General features: G+C 34.2%; 1 protein-coding gene across 2 annotated transcripts in view; it reads left to right on the top strand.

The window, feature by feature from the left end:
- CDH18 (cadherin 18) overlaps positions 1 to 12,617 on the top strand; it is a 340,967-nt gene extending 328,350 nt beyond the window's left edge. Inside the window, exons 10-11 of one of the 2 annotated variants that reach the window (XM_029217299.1) lie at positions 1,513 to 1,658; positions 10,177 to 12,617. In XM_029217299.1, the coding sequence (XP_029073132.1) occupies positions 1,513 to 1,610 (98 nt within the window). In that variant the 3' untranslated portion in view covers positions 1,611 to 1,658; positions 10,177 to 12,617. Of the gene's footprint in view, positions 1 to 1,406; positions 1,659 to 10,176 lie in introns of both variants that reach the window. The other variant, XM_029217297.1, reaches the window with a different exon arrangement.
- Positions 12,618 to 20,088: the final 7,471 nt, after the last annotated feature.

The raw sequence follows: 20,088 nt of genomic DNA, 5'->3' as shown, positions 1-20,088 counted from the left end.
GAAATTGATAGGGAAAAAAGAATCCCTAAAAGTAATTGTCTAATGATTTACTGACTTTTTAGTGAAAAGTAATTAACTCAGATGTGTAGTCACAGGTTGGATGATCAGGAAAGCAGGCTCTGGATTGGAGTTTAGGGGGTAGGATATTTATTGGAGTGTGCTCTCATGATCAACATCTGTGGACCACAGTGGAAGTGGAAGAAAGAAAGGCAGAGTGAGCAATTAAGCTGCCATGCAATTTGAATGTGTCCATGGCTGACCCCATGGGAAAGCTCTGGAACTAAACTTGCCCTTCAGTATTTTCTGCATTCAGCAGAAATGGCTTGACATTTATAACCTTGCAGCAATAAGTCATTGGCTATGTGTTGCTCCAGAAAAGTGTAACCTTGGGCCAGGTGGCAATCTACAGTTCAGGCAAATGTCACTTCATGCAGGGGTTCTAAGCAGCACATCCAAGTGTGCACCAAAAGGGTCCTTTAGCTAACAGACACGGAAGGGGGACTAACAATGCTAAGATAAACATTTCCTATGTGCACCTGAGGCATCAATACCAATTGGAAGTGAACTGGTGGAGTAGAGGCAGCATGACATCCTGGTTTTGAGCAGGGTTCTAGAATGTATTGGGGTTGTAGCTTGATTATTCACTAGCTCTGTGATTTGAGGCAATTTATCCTCTGGGACTGAGGTTATTTATTTTAAAATTATTATTCCTAATAAAAATGATTTTCCCTAAAATGTAAGGAATTTAACATCCTCTCCCGTATAGGGTTGTGTGGACTGATCAAAATACCTCATGCAATCATTTACTATAGTACATAGTATTTTAAAAGCACATAAAAAATGAAACTAACTATTTTATTCATTATTAACTTACCCATGGTGTGCCCACTATAACAAGAGTGCTTCAAATCACAAGTTTAAAACAGTTTATCAATTGATCTGGTGTCTCCATAAATACATTATCTGTACCAATGATTCTTAAACATTTTTGTACATTAACCTCACCCGAAGTTCGCTAAAAATATAGCTGTCTATTTCTATCACTGATATTCAGAGTCACCAGGTTTGTGGTAGGAACCACTGGCTCACCCCGAAGTCTGGTATCCATGTATCCTTTTCAATCCTTTGGCTATTATGCCCATGCCCCGAATGCTTACTGCTTCCTTCCTCCTCTGTCATCCACTATTTCCCCTCCCCTTCAGTCCAGGCCCTATTAACTTTTCATATATGTTTCTCCATTTGAGAATGAGTTTTAGTCCCTGGTTAATAATCTCCCCTTCACGTTCCTTTATCCATTTCATAAACGGAAAAGAAATCGCACATGCCCATTTTATCCATTAAAGGAACTGTGAATCTTTAATGGCGGCTTTACTAAGTCCATGTTGTTCTGCTTATGTCTGTCATAGATAACACAGCCAGCATTCTGACAAGGCGGAGGAGATTTAGTCGAACTATTCAGGATGTGTATTACCTCCCCATTATGATCTCTGACGGTGGAATCCCCTCTCTCAGCAGCAGCAGTACCCTCACCATCAGGGTTTGTGCGTGCGAGAGAGACGGGCGCGTGCGGACCTGCCGTGCAGAAGCCCTCCTGTCCTCGGCTGGCTTGAGTACAGGAGCCTTAATCGCTATTCTACTGTGTGTTGTCATTCTCCTAGGTAAGTCATTCTAAATCTTAATGTGTGATGACGATTCTGAGTGTACCCTACAATGGCGCGTTAGAAAAGAGAGCAAAAGAGACAGAGAGAGAGAGAGAGTCATTTTGACAAAACTTTGGAATTAGTAGTGCTTTACGTGATAACAAGACATGACTGTTTCCTTTAATTAACTTTCTCAATACCATAGTTAATCTGGAAATGATTTGGTTCAAATGTGATGAAAGAGTTGAAATATTAAAAGAAGGGATACAATAAGAGAAATCTTTTTGGAAAGGACCTATTTTAGAAAGAATTGATATTAAATATTCTAAATTTCCTATTGAAAGGGCATTTACAATTTATTTCAAAGAAAATAAGTGACATTACTCTGCAAATGAATCTAACCACCAAATAAATGGAATAAATTTCTTGTAGAAATTTCTATCAGTCTAAAATGAGTTTATCATCAATCTTAGCTGAATTTTAAAGGATTAAATATAAAATAATTTTTGCCTCGGATATATCAAATTTTATTAAATTAAAACTAATACATTTTTTTAGTTTATTTTTTGCATTACATTTTATTTTAATAGAAAATAAAGTACTTTCTCTAATTTTATGTTATCTTTTTAATAGTTGGAATCTTATCACAACTGCATTTGAAACTAATATTACTATAATCTCTTTAGAATTGCTATACAAAACAAGAAAGGAAATCCAGATTTTTTTATAGGAAAGGCAGATGTAAATAATCTTTCGCTTTATAGTTTAAAATGGGTACATATATATATTTTCCAGTGTGTCCCCTCCCTCTAGTTTTCTCTTAGGAGTCTTATCTTTTGTTCTTTTCTTGCTACTGTGTATACATAAGGAAAACAAACAAACTATGTACTTTGAGACACAGATATTTTTGCAAGGAATATCCTTTGTTTTGTTCCTGGGTTAGAAGACAAATTACCCATACAGAGGAGTGGAGATCAATGTGGAATAAGATTGAGTAGAAAGGATGTTTAGGCAGGGTCGAGGCAGGTTGGGGTAAAATGGCAAAAATGGTGGGCTTTGTTCTAGGAGTTTGAGGAGAAGTTGAAAGTAGGTGCGCCCCATCATGAAATTTGCATGTTGAACAAAGATGATTATGAATGAAGTGGAGAACAGATCTCATGCTGGTAAAGAGAGCAGGTAGGCAAACTGACTAGAAATATGACACATTTGTCTCACTCAGATATAGCATAATTTGGACCAGTATACTTAAAATGGAGCTGAAGAAAGATTGATAGTACCAAGATGTCTTAGGTGAAATCAAAAGTGATCTTGGGTAATAGGCTGCAAATCACAGGATGGAAATATTTACCAAAATCTTTACTGAATGCTTATTGGAAGTACCTGAGATTCCATGTGAAAACTGCAGTGTTAATTATTTCAGGTCAGTGAACAAATACTTAATGTTTATGACATGGTGTCTTTTCTTGGAACAAGTTTCCAAGGGCTAAAAGTAAAGTAGCCAAAAATTAAAACAAACAAAAAAAAATGATCTTGGATAAACTGGATATGAGACTGAGTTAGAACAGTATCAAAGAAGACTTTTCATCTCTTGCTGAATATGGGCCCTGATCTTCCCTGAGTTGGGGGACACCGGAAATGCATTTTGTTGATGTTACCACAGCAAGAGTCTATAAAGAGAGAGAGGATAGACTAGGACTGAGCTGTGATAAACTCCAGTGTGATCGCTAAATCAAGAAGGATGCGATAGCATAGAGCAAAGGAAAAAAATCACAGAACAAGGAACAAAATTAGTAAGGTATAATATCCTGAAACAAAGAAAATAAGTGCATCAAGGAGGACAGAGCATTCAACAGTGTTCAAAGCTGCCCAAAAGTTAAATAAATTGAGTAGCAAAAAGTATCAATTGCACTTAGCAACTTGGAGTGTGGAGGTTTGATTCACCATAACAAAAACTATTTCACTGCAGTACAGTCTTTTGCAAAAGTGTGGTAGAGATGGTATTTGGGAAAATCAGGCTTTCTTGATTTTATTAATTTATATATTGATTATTTATATATATTTTAACTGCTATTTTCTTTAGAAATTAAAAAATTACCTTTTATGTCTTTGAAACTGAAAACCAAAATATCACAAACCGAAAAGGAAAACAAAACAAGAACAAAACCCCGAAGAATAAACAACTATAAACATTGAACCCTCTACGGTTCCTAACTGAAACTGAAAAGAATAGAACTCAGTGACTTTTCATAAGTCAATTTTACTTCCATTAAAACAAAAACAAAAACAAACACTCTGACATTACTATAAGTTCCTCCAGAGGCCTTATTCTGAAAGATATTTCAACTGGTGGAGGCATGTTACCTTTGGCTTTTGTTTTCATTTATCGTCATAAAATTATTTTTGCATACTAAAATTGAAAATCTTTAAAATTGAAAGATGTCAATATAAGGTACATTCAGGTGTACTATATAAAATAACATTTTATTATTTCATGAAACAATACATCCCTTTAATTGACTTTATGAAAATGTTTCCCCTTTGGGGTAAATAAGAGAACATTTCTATATTTTATGCTGTACCTCAGGGCTAATGAAACAAAGTTTCTATTTGATATGTTTGCTCTTTCAATTTTTATTGAAACTCAAATGTGTCTTTACAGTTTTATCCAAATGTTGCAGAATTTCTTAAGCTTAGATTTAAACAATCACTATTTATAATGTAATTTATATTTTTCATGGCATTTTAAGGGTTTATATCGTTATTCAGAAAATATCTGACCCACAGACTTGGATGGAGTCATTTGCAGTTTTGAAGTATTGTTGGTTAATGTGTGAGCTCATAGATTTCAAGGAAAATATCAACAACATCAGAGGTAGCAATACTTTTAGAACTTGTAATTCTGAAATAGCATTCAACCTCAACAGCTAAATAAATCATGAAGTTAAGTTAATCTTTTAATACTGAAAAATGTTTTACTTAGTAGCTGTTTGAGAACATGACTGTGATTGTGGAAACTCAGCCCCAGTTTTGCCACTAATTAACTGTGTGATCTCAGGACCCATGAAGTATCTTGCTTCTATTTCTGAATCTATGAAAATAAAGTTTCAACTAGAATGACCTTAGAGTCATCTGTAAACTTCTGTGGTGCATATTTATGTTTTATTATAGGTTAAATATGATTCAATATTTTACAGTTTGGTCAGACTCCATCTATGTATATATTGATTACCAGAAGATGGGGTGCTTGAAAACCAAAGGGCCTAACTTTAAATGGTAAATGTAAACCTTGTGAGTTGAGTTATGTTTTGTCAGGATTACCTTTTCAGATCCATTTCAAGGAATGGATAGAAAATAATTTAGAGTGAGCCATCATGATGCAGTCAGAGTTTGGTGCCAGAGGAGGGGATTGTCAGAGTCCTCTTTCCCTCCCAGGGATCTGACATTTCTTTCCCAACCCACCCTATTACTTATCAGAGGGACCAGAACTGTTGGTAGAGTGAACCAGTGCAAGAGATGATTGAATCAGGATCTGCGTCAGACCTCTGGAAGTCTACCTTTGTAGTCCATGCATCACATATGATCTGCTGACCTAGATGAATCCACCACATAGTTTGCTCCTATTCTTGGATGTAAATTTCATCATAAATGGGGATCAAGGTGGGTGTGGTGGGAGGAGAGTGAGGAACTAGGAGAGGAGGTGGAATTGATGAGAAAATAACTGCCAACCTGCTTGCCATGAAAGCTATTTTAAATGACCTTGTGGGCTCCCCTGAGTTTGAAAACTTGTTTCAATGAGAAGTGTCATTACCAATTATGGCTACAGAAGCTAATCAAAATCATCTCCCTGACTTGGGCCACCTCGTTCTACCAAGTTTAGTACTCACATATGATGGTATGAAAAAAGAATCAAGTGATATTTAGGGGTAAACAAATCTGCTATGAAAAGTAGTTTGGGGGAGTATGTTAGGAGTCAGTACATAATGTATTCAAATGCAAGTTGTATGTCAGTTTTATTTATGAAAACTCAAAGCCCCTTAGTACTCTAAGCACTGGAATGATAATATAAGTAAGTAAATATAATATAGGAGAAAACAAAGAGAAAACTGTTTCCACAAATTTGAATTCCTTTATGAATAGAATAAATTACTGACACAATAAATTCATTATAATTTTCTTATATAAAAAGAAGCACTTGGGTTTAAAATCCTGGCCAGACTTAAAGAGAAGAAAAAGACATATACTAACCAAGAATAAAATATTCATTAGAATAAAGACATCTCAAAAATACTACAATTAATTCATTTTATTCCAGACTATGTAATCAAACTTGAAAATACCAGAAATCATTTATAGTATAATTTTGAACAAAGGACAAGCTCTGTACCCCTCTCTCTCTCTCTCTCTTTTTTTTTTTAATAACACCATGGCTCTATCATATTATATTTTCCCAGATGAACCACTGAAAGAAGTACTACCCTGTTATACATGTATGGTTTGATATACTGTGGGAGACTCATTTGATTATGCTTATTTGCCTGCCAGTTCATAAATAGGGATTTAACTCTCAAATTTATATGTATGATTATTATCTTCATTTATTCTCTTCAAATAAATTTGGCCTTGGGATTTTGGGGGAAACATTTAGTTTGTTTTTCAAACTTTAAAAAATATTCTCAAGCAAAATTAGGTGTTTGGTATTATTAGGAGCAGTAAGTTGATTTTTAAAAATATTTAAAAATTATTTTCCTAGTGAGACTATTACTATTTCCTAGTGAGACTATTACTATGAAGATTCACTTAACCCAGTGCCACATTATCACTCTCACAGAGATTATTCTTTTGTTCATCCACATAAGAATTGTTTACAGAGCATCTGCTGTGTGCCATTTGCTCCAGAAACCTCTACTGAACAAACATGATTGTAAAGAAATTCATTAGAAGTGTACCTTCTCATTCATGCTTCCACATTCTTCTCTGAATTGATTTGAATTTGTCTTTGACTAAAGGGACCATATGTCTGTATTTGTCCTGATGTCCTGATGTAATTATAAACGAAATCCCCTTCCACCCTTAAAAAGTGTCCCAGATTGTACGGCTATTTATAAATTGATCTTTATAATAAATAGTTATGTAACAAATCTAGGAATCATTTGTCACTGACAAGTAACTCTCTTTGTCTAGAAAAAGAGAAAGATGTAAAACTCTAAATTCAAACTTACCTAGTATCTATATTTTGAATCAACACATATGTATCAGGAATATTTTCTTAAATTCGGGGAAATAAGCAAATAAAAGCTATCATAATAATAAACCCAGCATTATCCACTATGTTTCATTAGGCAAATATGACATTGATATTGGTGTAGGATGTAAATTACTTCCATACTTCGATAATAGTATTGATCACATTCTTCCTGTTATACATGCACATAAAGTCCCTTGGCATTAACTACCAACCATTTCAACATAAGGAAAATAATTTATTGACAAAAGTAAGAAATTTTACTATAATAAACTAGGCAGTCTGTAGAAATAGATGTTTTGATCTAGAACGGCCTCCTCAGTTAATCATAAAGATGAGCAGAAATATATAGTGGATGACAAATATAAACCTCTTGGTAGAATGGAGTGCATTATTTGAGGATACTGCTTGGGCCACTGAATTAGAAAGCTGTAGGCTGGATTTACACTAAAATAAACAGTGAGGTATTAAATGCATACTGATGGCATTCAGTGAAATGTTTCTTTGTTGTTGTTTGTTTGTTTCTTTTTCCCAAAAAGAAAGTATAAGCAACGTGAATGGGAAACTACTGTATTCTGTAGCAGAGCATTTATGAAGCAGAGCCACATGCAGCATCAGCATTTCATTTTCTGCTTTTTCTGTAATCACTCCCTTTCCAACACAGTGACTCAGTAATTCCCCATGTCTACTATAATCTCCCCGTTGCATTTCCCCATTACTTAGGCAGTATCCTCTTATTCCATACTTTTCCAGATGATTCCCTGACCCTCCCTAAAGATGTTTTGTCTCTTTTTTCTTTATTCCCACAGGTTCCCACTTGCCTCTTGTATGCAAAATTATCTTCTTCCCAGTACACTGTGACCACCTCTTTCCACATATGGTAGATTTCCCTCTCATAATTATCCTTTCCACTTCTGGCTTGAATATCTATTCCTCTTTCTCTCTACATTTTCAAGTCTTAAAATCACATATACACTATGATATCTAGTTCAAATACAGGCAAAGCTTATCTGTATTGTTTATGGGTATACATAAAAAGGGGTTAAACTATAAAGATAAGCAAGGAAACAATAAAAGAAAAAGAAGTTATTTTTTAGAGGGGAAGGGTAAAAGGGTGGATTCGAGGGTGTCAGGTATGTTCTTTGTCAGAGAATAGGTAACCCGGTGTTCGCTTGCTTTCTGACCATTTGTTAAAGCTTACATATAATCAGTATTTCCAGGTAAAATACAGTTTACAGACATAAATAAATAGACAAAATACAGTGTAGAAATGTGAGTTTTGTATAAAAAATATATATCTGTAGGAGTTTCTGTGTGTGTGTATGTATACACATACACCTACAGATATATTACATGGGACATACTTAAGCTATATATATGTATAAGCTATAATATAATTTTGAGATATATATATACACACTTATGCTATAATATGTATAGCATAAATATGTCCTATGCATAATAATGGGACAAATATCTAATATATATACTTAATGTGTTCATAAAATATTTGCACATTGCATGAGACATACTTAATTGTATATTACACATATATATGTATGTGTATATGTACACATATTATATATAGTATGTAATATGTATGAATACATATATTATACATGTATTTTTGTTGTGTTTCATCTCATATTATACATATATAATACATATATATTTTCTGCTGTTATTCATATCAAATTTACATTTAATTAAGTGTCCTGCATTATTTGCTAAATCTAACAACCCTACATTCCATTTGAATATACCTCTCTGATTATTATATTATAAGGAATGTTTTAAATACTAGTGAACCTTATAATTGTTATCATAAAGCCTAAATTATCAGCTAACCAATAAGCTAACAGTCTGTAGAGATGAAGTAAAGGGTATTGGGCCTAATGACATAAAGTAGAAATATCTTTCTATTTAGTAATGGTTTAATACCATCAAATAGAGTAATCTGAAACTATTGAAAAACCACCAACACAAAATACCCAAGACCTATTTCTATTAATTTATTCAACGGCTACAACATTATTGATAATAAGAACCTATTCACTGCTTTTGGCTAAGTTGCCCTAAGACACACAGCCAACAGGTCACTCAGTTCCTTGTTCTATATTTTTAAAATAATGAAGTTTAATATGGTAATGGAAACATCATCATCTTTGGTGTGAAAAGTCATAAACTACAGCCCAAGGTTTTCCACCTGCCATTTGTGTGGTCTTACAGTTACATGGTATTTACTCATGTAATCTCTCCTGAGTCTCAGTTTCCTCATTTTAAAAATGAGGAAATCCCCAGCTCTGCTTTGAGGATTAAGTTAAAAAGTTATGTAAAGAGCATTGTGTAAACAAAAAAATTCCTATGAAACATAAATTATATACAAATAAAATAACATCTTGGGGGCTTCCCTGGTGGAACAGTGGTTGAGAGTCTGCCTGCTAATGCAGGGGACATGGGTTCGAGCCCTGGTCTGGGAGGATCCCACATGCCACAGAGCAACTAGGCCCGTGAGCCACAACTACTGAGCCTGCACGTCTGGAGCCTGTGCTCCACAACAAGAGAGGCTGCGATAGTGAGAGGTCCGCGCACCGCGATGAAGAGTGGCCCCGTTTGCCACAACTAGGGAGAGCCCTTGCACAGAAACGAAGACCCAAAACAGCAAAAATAAATAAATTAATAAAAAAATAACATCTTTTGCAGCTTGATAGATAAGTGCAATAATTAATGCCTGATAATATTATTCTAAAGGATAATGAACAAACAAGATGTACCATGTAAAATATTCCTGCTTTGATTTTCTACAAAGCGTCAAAAGGAAAGAGTTAACGATAGGGGTTCCTTCTTTCTATTTTACAAAAACTTAAAATATCCTGCCTTTAGTGTACTCCTTAGAAGGATAAGTATCTATAGATTGACTCCCACACAGAATTATTTTTCCAGTCAAAATTTCATATTGCTTTTCCATCATCTGTTTCCCTGACTGAATGATTAGACTTCATCACCGGTCACGAATCCTGAAGCCATAGCCTGGCAAATGAGAATATCACAGAGTTCTCCAGAAGATCAGCGATTCCCAATGTTTTGTAGAGATAGATAGTCATTTTCTACATTCTTCAAGATGTTAAAATCTCTTGTGGTGGTATTCACAGAGTGCAGAGATCAGGGCTGTGTTACAACGTAAGCCTAAATGGAATGTAGCTGATGATAGTGGCTGGGAATTGCTGATGTCCAATCTCCAAGAATGTCCTTCTTCTTTTTCTAACCCTTCATCCTCTTTCCATTTTTCCTTAGCAATTGTAGTACTTTTCATCACCCTGAGACGCAGCAAAAAAGAGCCCCTGATCATTTCAGAGGAGGACGTGCGGGAGAACGTGGTCACCTATGATGACGAGGGAGGCGGCGAGGAAGACACCGAGGCCTTTGACATCACAGCCTTGAGGAATCCGTCTGCTGCCGAGGAGCTCAAGCACCGGAGAGATATCAGACCGGAAGTGAAACTCACCCCCAGGCACCAGACCTTTTCCACCCTGGAAAGTATAGATGTTCAGGAGTTTATTAAGCAAAGACTGGCTGAAGCCGACCTAGACCCCAGCGTCCCGCCTTATGACTCTCTGCAGACTTATGCCTATGAGGGTCAGAGATCAGAAGCTGGGTCCATCAGCTCGCTGGATTCAGCAACCACACAATCAGACCAGGATTATCAGTACCTTGGAGACTGGGGACCCGAGTTTAAAAAGTTAGCTGAACTCTATGGAGAAATAGAATCTGAAAGAACAACTTAGGGGATCAATTCTTGCAACCTTCTAGAATTCGCTTCCTGAGCAAGTGGAGATATAACCTCAGCAATGGCAAGGAAGAAGCTTGGAAACAGTACTAGGAACTGAGCAAGCAGAGCACAGCTACTATAGAAACAAGTGCCCTTTTCATGATCGAAACTGGGTTATTTAATCGGAAGAAAGTCAAATTAAAAAAAAAAAATACAGAGAAAAAGCTATTGTTCCTTGTGTATATTTTCAATTGCTCAATAAAGTCTGTGTACTGTTTAATGAAGAATACCTGAATTAAGCCAAACAATGATATTTGTTTCAATATTTTGTGATTTCTTTTCAAAAGCAAAACTGAACAAAAAGTTTCCAAATCACTTATGACTGATTTCTAGGGGTGATACACTGTAAAATGAAACTGGTGAAGTTAGTCACAACCTCTTTTTCCACTATTTTGGGTGGACTCTTGAGACCCACACCCTGTTTTTGTGACACATCTCATTAGCTTTGTCTTGTGTTGAAATGACATGAGGTATTTCCAATATACCAGGACACTCTGTCATGGACTTGTATGTATCATTTTCCTTTGCCCTCCCCACTTCTTTTCTCCATATGAAATTGATGGAGCATGGGGATTTGCTGCTTGCACTATGATGTATGCAACTTCTGTGCACCAGTTGTGCACTGCTCTGAATCACGGAGACTACTGTCTCTGTCCTGCCTGTCCCCCTTTATTTTAACAGGAGAACCCCCTTTTTTAAGTGGATAGAATGAATGTTTTAAGATATACTCAGATCATCTATGTCAGGGAAAGATTTAATTAAAAAAATACAAAAAAACCTACAAACCTTATCCTGTACAAAACATTGAGGAACTCTATACTTTTTTTTTCCCCATTTGTTTTAGTGCATTTACGTCAGCAATTCTGATCATTCCTGTACCTAAAATTGGTTGTCAAATATTTGATCATTGGTTTATACTTGTCTAATTTGCTTATTTTTAACATGGCAGTCATTAAAAAAAAATGAACCTCATATGATAACTATGTAGTCTGAAAAGACTATCCTCCAACTTACATAAACTTCGTAAACTTATGATTGACTTGTCTTTATTCCTCACAGAAGCTCAGACTTTCCCCATCTCACTGATTGATTAGCCCTTTATGTTTGAGACCCACAGAAAATGTGTAGGTCTTGGAACAAAAAAATAGGAGTTTCCCACTTATTATTCTCAGACACGTCTCTTAAAGTCAGAGTCCCAAACTACAAAATAGAGATGGCAAAGACTTCCCTGCTTAACTTACAGGGTTATGTGAAGATCAATAAGTATCTGTAAAAATGTTTTGCCAACTGCAAAGTGTTCTGTTATGTAAAGGCTGGCAGACACTATCATTTTCTAATTCCATTAGTTCATAATTATAGAGTTGCATACATTTTGAATAAAATACTATATTACCATGGGAGAATTTCATGAAACCTTCAACAGTGAAGTAACTGCTAACTGGAAATATAATGTGAACGTTTAATTCTTTTGACATTTTCCCAAATAGGCTAATTTTTTTCAGAATTTCTTGGGGTTTTCCCCCTAAATTGCTTAGATAACAGTTTGCTGTTGTTGATATTGGTCGTGAAATAAAAATGCATAGCATAATGATCCTAGTCTCCAAAAATGACCATATTTATGTATTTTAGATTAATTGTAATTTTGAAACCCTCAAATTAAGATTTATTTTAAGGGGAAGTTTTGCCTTTGCTCTTTAAATATATTATAGAGTCTTCAAAAGTTATATGCCATTTTCTGTCTGATTCTACTGATGTGCAAAATTTTGAATTTTGCCTCTGTTCACAACTGCCCTGTGCTATTATTTTTCAATTTTGAGGTATGGGAAGAAAGTAAATTTAATTTGAGTATTTCTCAATTTGTGTTTGAAGCCTGAGGAATAAAATGTAATTTAAGTTTTTAACAACATTTTAGCTTTCCAGATGCTGCTTTATCATTTTTTATATCATAATAGTATGCAGTCCAGTATAAAGCTAAATCAAAAGAGACACTCAGGGGCTTTGGGGAACAACCTCTGGAGACCCATACTCTGATTATGCAAATGCTGGACTACATTCACCCTGACAGAAGGGTCCACATTTGAAGAATGACTGTGGATGCTGGTGCTTTGACTTTCTTATGCAAAGAGGACCAGGAAAACTAGGTTTTGGATGTCCCGTAGGTTTTTGGATTTAGATTTTTGATAAACTATTCACAGCTTTTGTTTTGTTTTGTTTTAATATTCATCTGGCAACTTTACAGGTAAAGGCTTGAAAGAGGAGAATACATGTACAAACCACTTAAACGTAAAAGCCAAGGTCCTCTGCATGGTTTTGAGTACGGAAACATTTCCCTGATTTTGTGGAAAAAACACCCCAGATCCATCTGATTTTAATTACACATTTTAATGATAATGGATTGCTTCTAAGCCCCTGATATTAAATCTCATATAGAAGCAAAATGGAGCTTCTGTAGTATTGAAATAATATGTTCCTATATTGATTTATTTTAGAATTTCGTTAAGGAAAGCATTCCAAATATTATTTTTATATAAATTCTGAAATGAGGCAATTATATCATTATTATAAGTATGGACTGGGTCTCATATTTTTTAGTGTGCTACTTTGGGTCAAAAAACCAATAATGATATATAAATGTTCTGCCAATGGACTGAAGTCATTTAACATTCAATACCTTGCTTTAAAAACTTCAGTTTATCAGTGTGAAAAGCTAATTCTCAAAGAGTTTAGTGGGTAAAGAGTTTGCACGTACTCTGAACCCTCTCTAGCCACAGATAATCAGCTATGGAATATGTGATTCCATATGGATTCCACTATGGAATCGCTAATGTGTCTCAGCACATTTTGTAAGCCTTGGTTGATATTTACAGAAAATATATAACTTTGAAATCAATTTACTTATTTCCAAGAGAAGAATTTTCCACAGACAGACCTTATACAATGTGGTAGCTACTAAATTAGAGGAAATACAAACAGTTATAACTTTTTTACCCAATGGCTTTCTTAATAGAATTTATAAATTCCAAATAACCTTTGTGCAGACGTAGGTCTTGCAGAAATTACTAAAGACCTATCATTATAAATTCTTTCTGTGATAAATCTGTACATACACAGATTTGAAGGGGAAATTGAAGAGGAAATTATCCCTAAGATAAGGCTCTATGCAAAGTTGTGACTTTCCCAAAACCAGGTATAAGAAGGAAAATATTCTGAGAAATGGCATTCATGTAACCACACACCCATACACACACATACACACATATGTCTTCTTGAAGAATATTTAGAGAGTAAAAAAAATATTCAAAATAGTGACTTAGATATTGATATGATCCAAATATGTGATGCATACAAAATTTAAGTACCCAGCATATGGAAGATTCAGCAAGAAGTTAACGAACATTCTTTTTGGCTTTTATTTTGTGTCTAGCCTCAGCCTAACTTTCAGTGCTGTCCATGATTGAAGCTGGTTTCACAGAGCAGAAAAAAATATTAATAATAAATCAAAATTTTAGAAATGATGATTTAATGAACTCAGTGTGGCTATTAAATACTAAAAAGTGATTTGACTTAGATTCTTAGTGTACTGCAATGTAGTCAGAAGTCTGGGTCAAAGAAGGAAAATGTACTAAGTACACCATTTTCAGCAATGTTGAAACCTTACATAAATGATTAGTCATTGTTTTATTTGTTCCTACAAACCTACATCCATAACTTTGATTCATTGTCCTTTTGGTTTAGCTGAATATATAGGGAAAACACAGAAATTCAGGTAGACTCATTCATGTCAGCAGCAATCAAGAAGTTCCAGGTACACTGGAACATTGGAACATGCATAGATCCAATAGGTACACTGAAACATGCATAGATCCAATATTTTTTGGTAAAAGCTTTATCTGCTTTTTAGTATGGGCAGTGCTTGATCAGCTATTCAACAAAGCAGAACTCTAAAGCTGATCATTCTGGAAAGAGGCAACAGTCTCATTTTTCAAACTCAAATTGTACTTAGCTTCAAGTTATGGTTACATTCAATTAATTTACTTGCCTTTCAATTTCAAGAATAGAACAAATCTCAGAACCATCCTTGGTAGATATGTGACTCAAATCCTCTCTTTTTTTTACCCTTTAGGATTAAAGGCAAATCAAACATTATCTGAAGGAAACAAAACCACTTCAACTTTTATATTCTACCTCATCAGCAGAAGGTAAATTTTTTTTGTAATATAGAATTAGAAATCTCATAAACCCCACAGTCAAAAGTAGCTCACAATCATTTGAAGATAACACTAGCACAGAACCCACTCTTTTTTCAAAGATTCCAAATACATCATTTTAAAATGAAAATATTAATAGCAACAGTTTTTAACATGTCAAAAGATATATTCTGCCTTTGGTTTCTACCAATGAAAGAAGTAGTGAGGAATTTTTTGGTTTTTTTTGTTTTGTTTTGTTTTAATTAGAGATTAAAAAAACAAGTTGTGTTCTTATTTGAAGCTTGATGAAAAAAAGCTTTTAGGCTAGTAAGGAATGATTACATTTATCTTCTTTGCTGAGTCTATTGAATTGAAGGATTTTTGCCCTTCTACAGAGACATCAAACCTATTTTAGTAATAATTTGTTTTTAAAGTCTTAGGTGAAAATAAATGGGAAAATAGGAATTCAAAGAATCCTGAAATGATATTCTGTGAGGAAGTCATGTGTCATTTACAGATGGAAGTGGATTCATCTGATGATTTCGTCTTATTGCCCAGCAATATTACCTTCAGAAATAAAGAAATGGGCCATAATAGTTAGTGTCACCCTAATGATTTTATCAGGGCAATTTTTCTTGTGTCATAATGCATCAAATTCTTATTCTAAAATATTTATTGCCATTTTCAAAGTGCCACTTCAAATGCCTTAGTTTCAAACAGGAATTCATACAATCTAACATTGTGATTTACTGAGTAAGCTCTTCTAAACATGCATCATATGTAAGATACTATTCCAGGCACTGTGAAGGCTGTAAAAAAAAAAGTGTCTTGGCGATAGGCGTTATCATCAATGAAATGAGAGTCTCACTTGAGAGCTAAGACCTACATATAAAAAGCTATAGACAATATAATATAAAGCAAAGAGTGGCAAGTGTTCTAAAATAGGCTCAGATATATCTAGAAAAGGTTTTAGGGTCACATTAAAACTGTGTCTGTAGTATGCAAGCTTGAGGTACTCCCCAGGATGTAGGGAATAATACAAGTCCAGAGGGAGGGTGAAGCAGAGGGAGCCTTTTCAACAATTGCCCAAAAGTAGATCATTCAACATGGGATAGAGGACTCATGCAAGGCAATAATGATAACATAAGGTGTTAGGAGAAGTTAGATTTAGATTTAAGGTGATTCAATGGCACTCATCCTTTAATCAATGTCACTGAGTTTATTTTTCTCCTAAACAGAAAAATGACCATGGCCAGACATCTCTTTTAAGAAACTCAGTCTTTCATTAATGTCTATCATTCAGTGAAGATATCTTAAAGAAAGATTACAGAGTCATTTGTGCCTCCAGAAGGAATATTAGATTATTTTAATTATTTCCAAAAGATAATACCCATTTTAGGAATATATTTTGAGAAGGCAAAAAATGAACAAAAAGACATAGGTGATTTACATTTCAGGGTTTAATTGTTGGGTCATTTAATTTGATCAATTTATTCATCCTAATATAAATAAATTTAAATGAGGGCAAAGGAGATACTTTTAAGAACAATATTTATTCATATACATTTATTCTTAACTGGCCAAATGTGCCCATATTCTATAATCATTTTTTTAGGTATAAAAATATTTTTGGACTAAAAAGAAATAATAACCAAATACCAAAGACCAAATTGATGCCCTATTAAAACTGCATCAGTTATTTTTAATTAGTCACAAACTTTAGTGTTTGTGACACTAGACGTCTCATACTCCAGTGTTTCATTTTATTAAAAAATTTGCATTTGGATTTGTTTTCAAAAAGTGACTATCGTAAACATGAAGATGCAATGATAGAGGTAGATTTCTTAAACTTAGAAATTCCTACTTTTAAAACTTGTTTCTCATTTTTTCTTTTTTCACATTTACTTGCTTTTTTTAAAAAACAACCCTCGAAAAGCTATATTTGAGCAATTTCTATATCTCATGTATTTTTCAGAACGAATTCAAGAAAATGTTTTTCAGAAATAGAAAGCAGTTATCATGTTGTTTTCAAGGTTTAGATTTTCATCACATTTTCTCTCCCTCTGTCACTAATCATGCCCTTCCTCACCAAAAAGTTATAAAAGAAAATTGCATTCAGAAAAATACTCTGTGACAGTCACTTTCCTGTGAGCCTGTTTCCTTCCATGATGTGGTTTGGTTTTTTTAGCTCTTTCGGTCAGCACTGTGTATTTCCAATCTCCTGGAGGTCATCCTGTCTTCTGCCTTCCAAAGATAATTGGGGGAGAAGTCATTTTTGTTCATATGAAATATGTTTCAAATATTTCAGATGGCTGGGACGATCCCTTTCATAAGCCATTGAGATTAAAAATGAAATTAAAACAGTGCTTTCCTCCTTTTAAGCATTTTTAGTATCATGTTTTAAAAGTTTAAAGTACAATTTTTAAAAAATCAGTATAATTTTATGGATACCCTTTCCTTTCCTTCAAGGAGACATTAGAAAATTGTTTTCTCAGAAAAACTAACACTGAATAAGTCTCCCAAATTTCATCACCTAAGTGATATTTTTCTCTTTTCAGATGCACATAATTTCTCATTGATTCCACAATGATGATAAATGGAAGTTAGCATATCAATAAAATACTTCATGAAAATTTAGTTTTAATCATATCTTCTCATTTATGTTGTGATATGATGCTTAAGCTTCTTTTAATTTGAATTTTGCTAAATTCTCCTCAGAATATGATTTCCAAGGCATGGAAAGATTAACATTCCTTCCCTGCCTCTTACCGACATTTGTCATTTCCTTTCATTGCCCTTTTTATATTTGCTGTCCTACCCATCCTTAGCTGTTTCAGCTTCAGTTTGAGAGAATGAATAATTCAGGGAAATGAAAGACCTGACTGGGACAAATAACTTTTTTAAAAAAAGGTCAGAACTCAGCTTTCTTGATTCCTAATCAATGTTTTGAATTAAAACCTGAAACTGGAAAACATTAACAGAATATATCTATACTTAGATTAATAAGGAAAAAAAAAACAACCAAAAACCTTAGGACTTGGAGTCCAGGATTGAGAACATGTCAGGAATCTGTGACTACAACTACTTATATAAGTTTAAATGTCATTTTAAACATTGTTTAAATACCCCTTCCATTTAAAGTAGAAATAATATCTTTATATTTACCTCACAGAATTGATATGAATACTAGATGTAATCTTGTGTTTGAAGCACAGAAATGAGTAAAGTTCTTGGCAAATTATATTTTTATTATCATGGTTTCTTTTTTGTTCCTCAACCTTCCCCATCTTCTGGCTTCAGAAAGTTGTGACTTGGGCTATAAATTACAGGTATGAAGGCTTTGCAAAATTTCAACACACACTAAGCGGTGAAGTATTTCCCACCCAAGCAGGCAAAGAATAGAATCATCTACTATAGCCATTTGATCCTTCTTTTCACCATGCAGAGGACAAAGGAAATTACTATCTCATTTCACTATGTGTCTTTGATTTCCTTTAATAACTTTAGTACATAAAAATCTAAATATAAGATTAAACTAATAAATTAGAGTTGTGTTATAACTTATACTTAATACTCTTCTGTGTTTCAGAATCTTTTTTTCATGAAAATCAGTTTCTCTTGTTGATATAATTATTTTAAAACTTTTTTAAAAAAAATTTTTCTGATTTTTTAAGGAGACATAGAATTGAAATGTTTAGAGCAAGGCTATATGGAGGTTCATAAAAGCTCTGAAAATTCAAGAGAAACAAAACTCATTAGCATAGCCATGAAGAACATTTTTCATTATTAAGGAAACACACTTCTATGATATCTGAGAGCTCTTTGTGTGGTGTTACAGGGATTCTATCATGAATAATAACACCATATTATTATATAATAATTAATAAACACCAAAATATAATAAACACTCAAGTGTCATGTAGTGCTTGGAAATTCTTAAATAGAATAGACGTGATGCAGGATCTAGAAGAAAACCTGGCATTTCCTTCAAATTCCATTTTTTCGTCCAATTTATCCACAACCTTAAAATACCAGGGTGTTAATTTTAATTGAAACGTTATTTACTGTGATAGAGTTATATCTCTAATAGAGAAGAGAATCTATTCTCCAATTTCAATCAAAGAAGAATGTTCCTATTTTAGGAAGCATTGAACAAAATAAAAATGATTTCCTCAGAGGCTAATCCTTCACCTGCCAGACAATAAAACTTCATATTCCACATACAGGAAAAGAAACACTTGTTTTCATAAAACAAAACTTCCTTTTGAGGAAATTGACATCAGTAAAATTTTATTAACACACAGTAATTTAAGAATATTAAGACGGATCTTGGATTTCTCTGGCAGTCCAGTGGTTAAGACTCCGTGCTTCCACTGCAGGGCATGCAGGTTCCATCCCTGGTCAGGGAACTAAGATCCCACATGCCCCATGGCGTAGCCAAAAGAAAAAAAAAAAATTAAGACGGGTCTTATTGGAAACAAGAATACATTCTGAGAAAATTTCTTCTTTTCTCTATATCCCCATCACATGCCAGCCCACTTCTGTTAAATGTCAGTCTAATCTCCTTGTTTACTGACAGGGTAGAAATCCCTGCATAAGACAAATAACAGAATTCCACAACTTTCCCTTTTTCTCTCCCAAATCTTATTTTGTTTCAACAAACAAAGTTGACATCTAGGACTCTTCATCAATCCCTTTGAAGTCTACATCCATAGCTACTTATTTTTCTGTCAGTTAGTTAAAGGATTGGTCTCTCAAATTTTCATTCAGCCTTTACACAGAAAAGACTGTTGAAGAAGTTCCAAAAAAAAAGCAACGGACCAAAAAACAACAACAAAAAAAGTTTGTGTTGGTGAAATTGTACAGGTTCCTAGAGTGTTACTCCCTGGCACAATCACTGCTTTTTTGCCAGTGGTTTCTTTTTTTTTTTTTTACATCTTTATTGGAGTATAATTGCTTTACAATGGTGTGTTAGTTTCTGCTTTATAACAAAGTGAATCAGTTATACATATACATATGTATATGTATACATATGTTCCCATATCTCTTCCCTCTTGCATCTCCCTCCCTCCTACGCTCCCTATCCCACCCCTCCAGGCAGTGGCACACGTGAAGTCCAAAGGTATTCTGCTGAAGAGCTACCACTTGCTCTAGAAGGCTGGTCTTTTTGTTCTACTCATGTCTTTAACT

Source organism: Monodon monoceros, unplaced genomic scaffold (genome assembly GCF_005190385.1).
Source record: "Monodon monoceros isolate NGI ecotype Baffin Bay Population unplaced genomic scaffold, NGI_Narwhal_1 Super_Scaffold_12, whole genome shotgun sequence".
In the NCBI taxonomy this organism is placed as follows: domain Eukaryota; kingdom Metazoa; phylum Chordata; class Mammalia; order Artiodactyla; family Monodontidae; genus Monodon; species Monodon monoceros.
The sequence above is the reverse complement of the archived record's forward strand: the minus strand, read 5'-3'. Positions and strand labels throughout refer to the sequence as shown.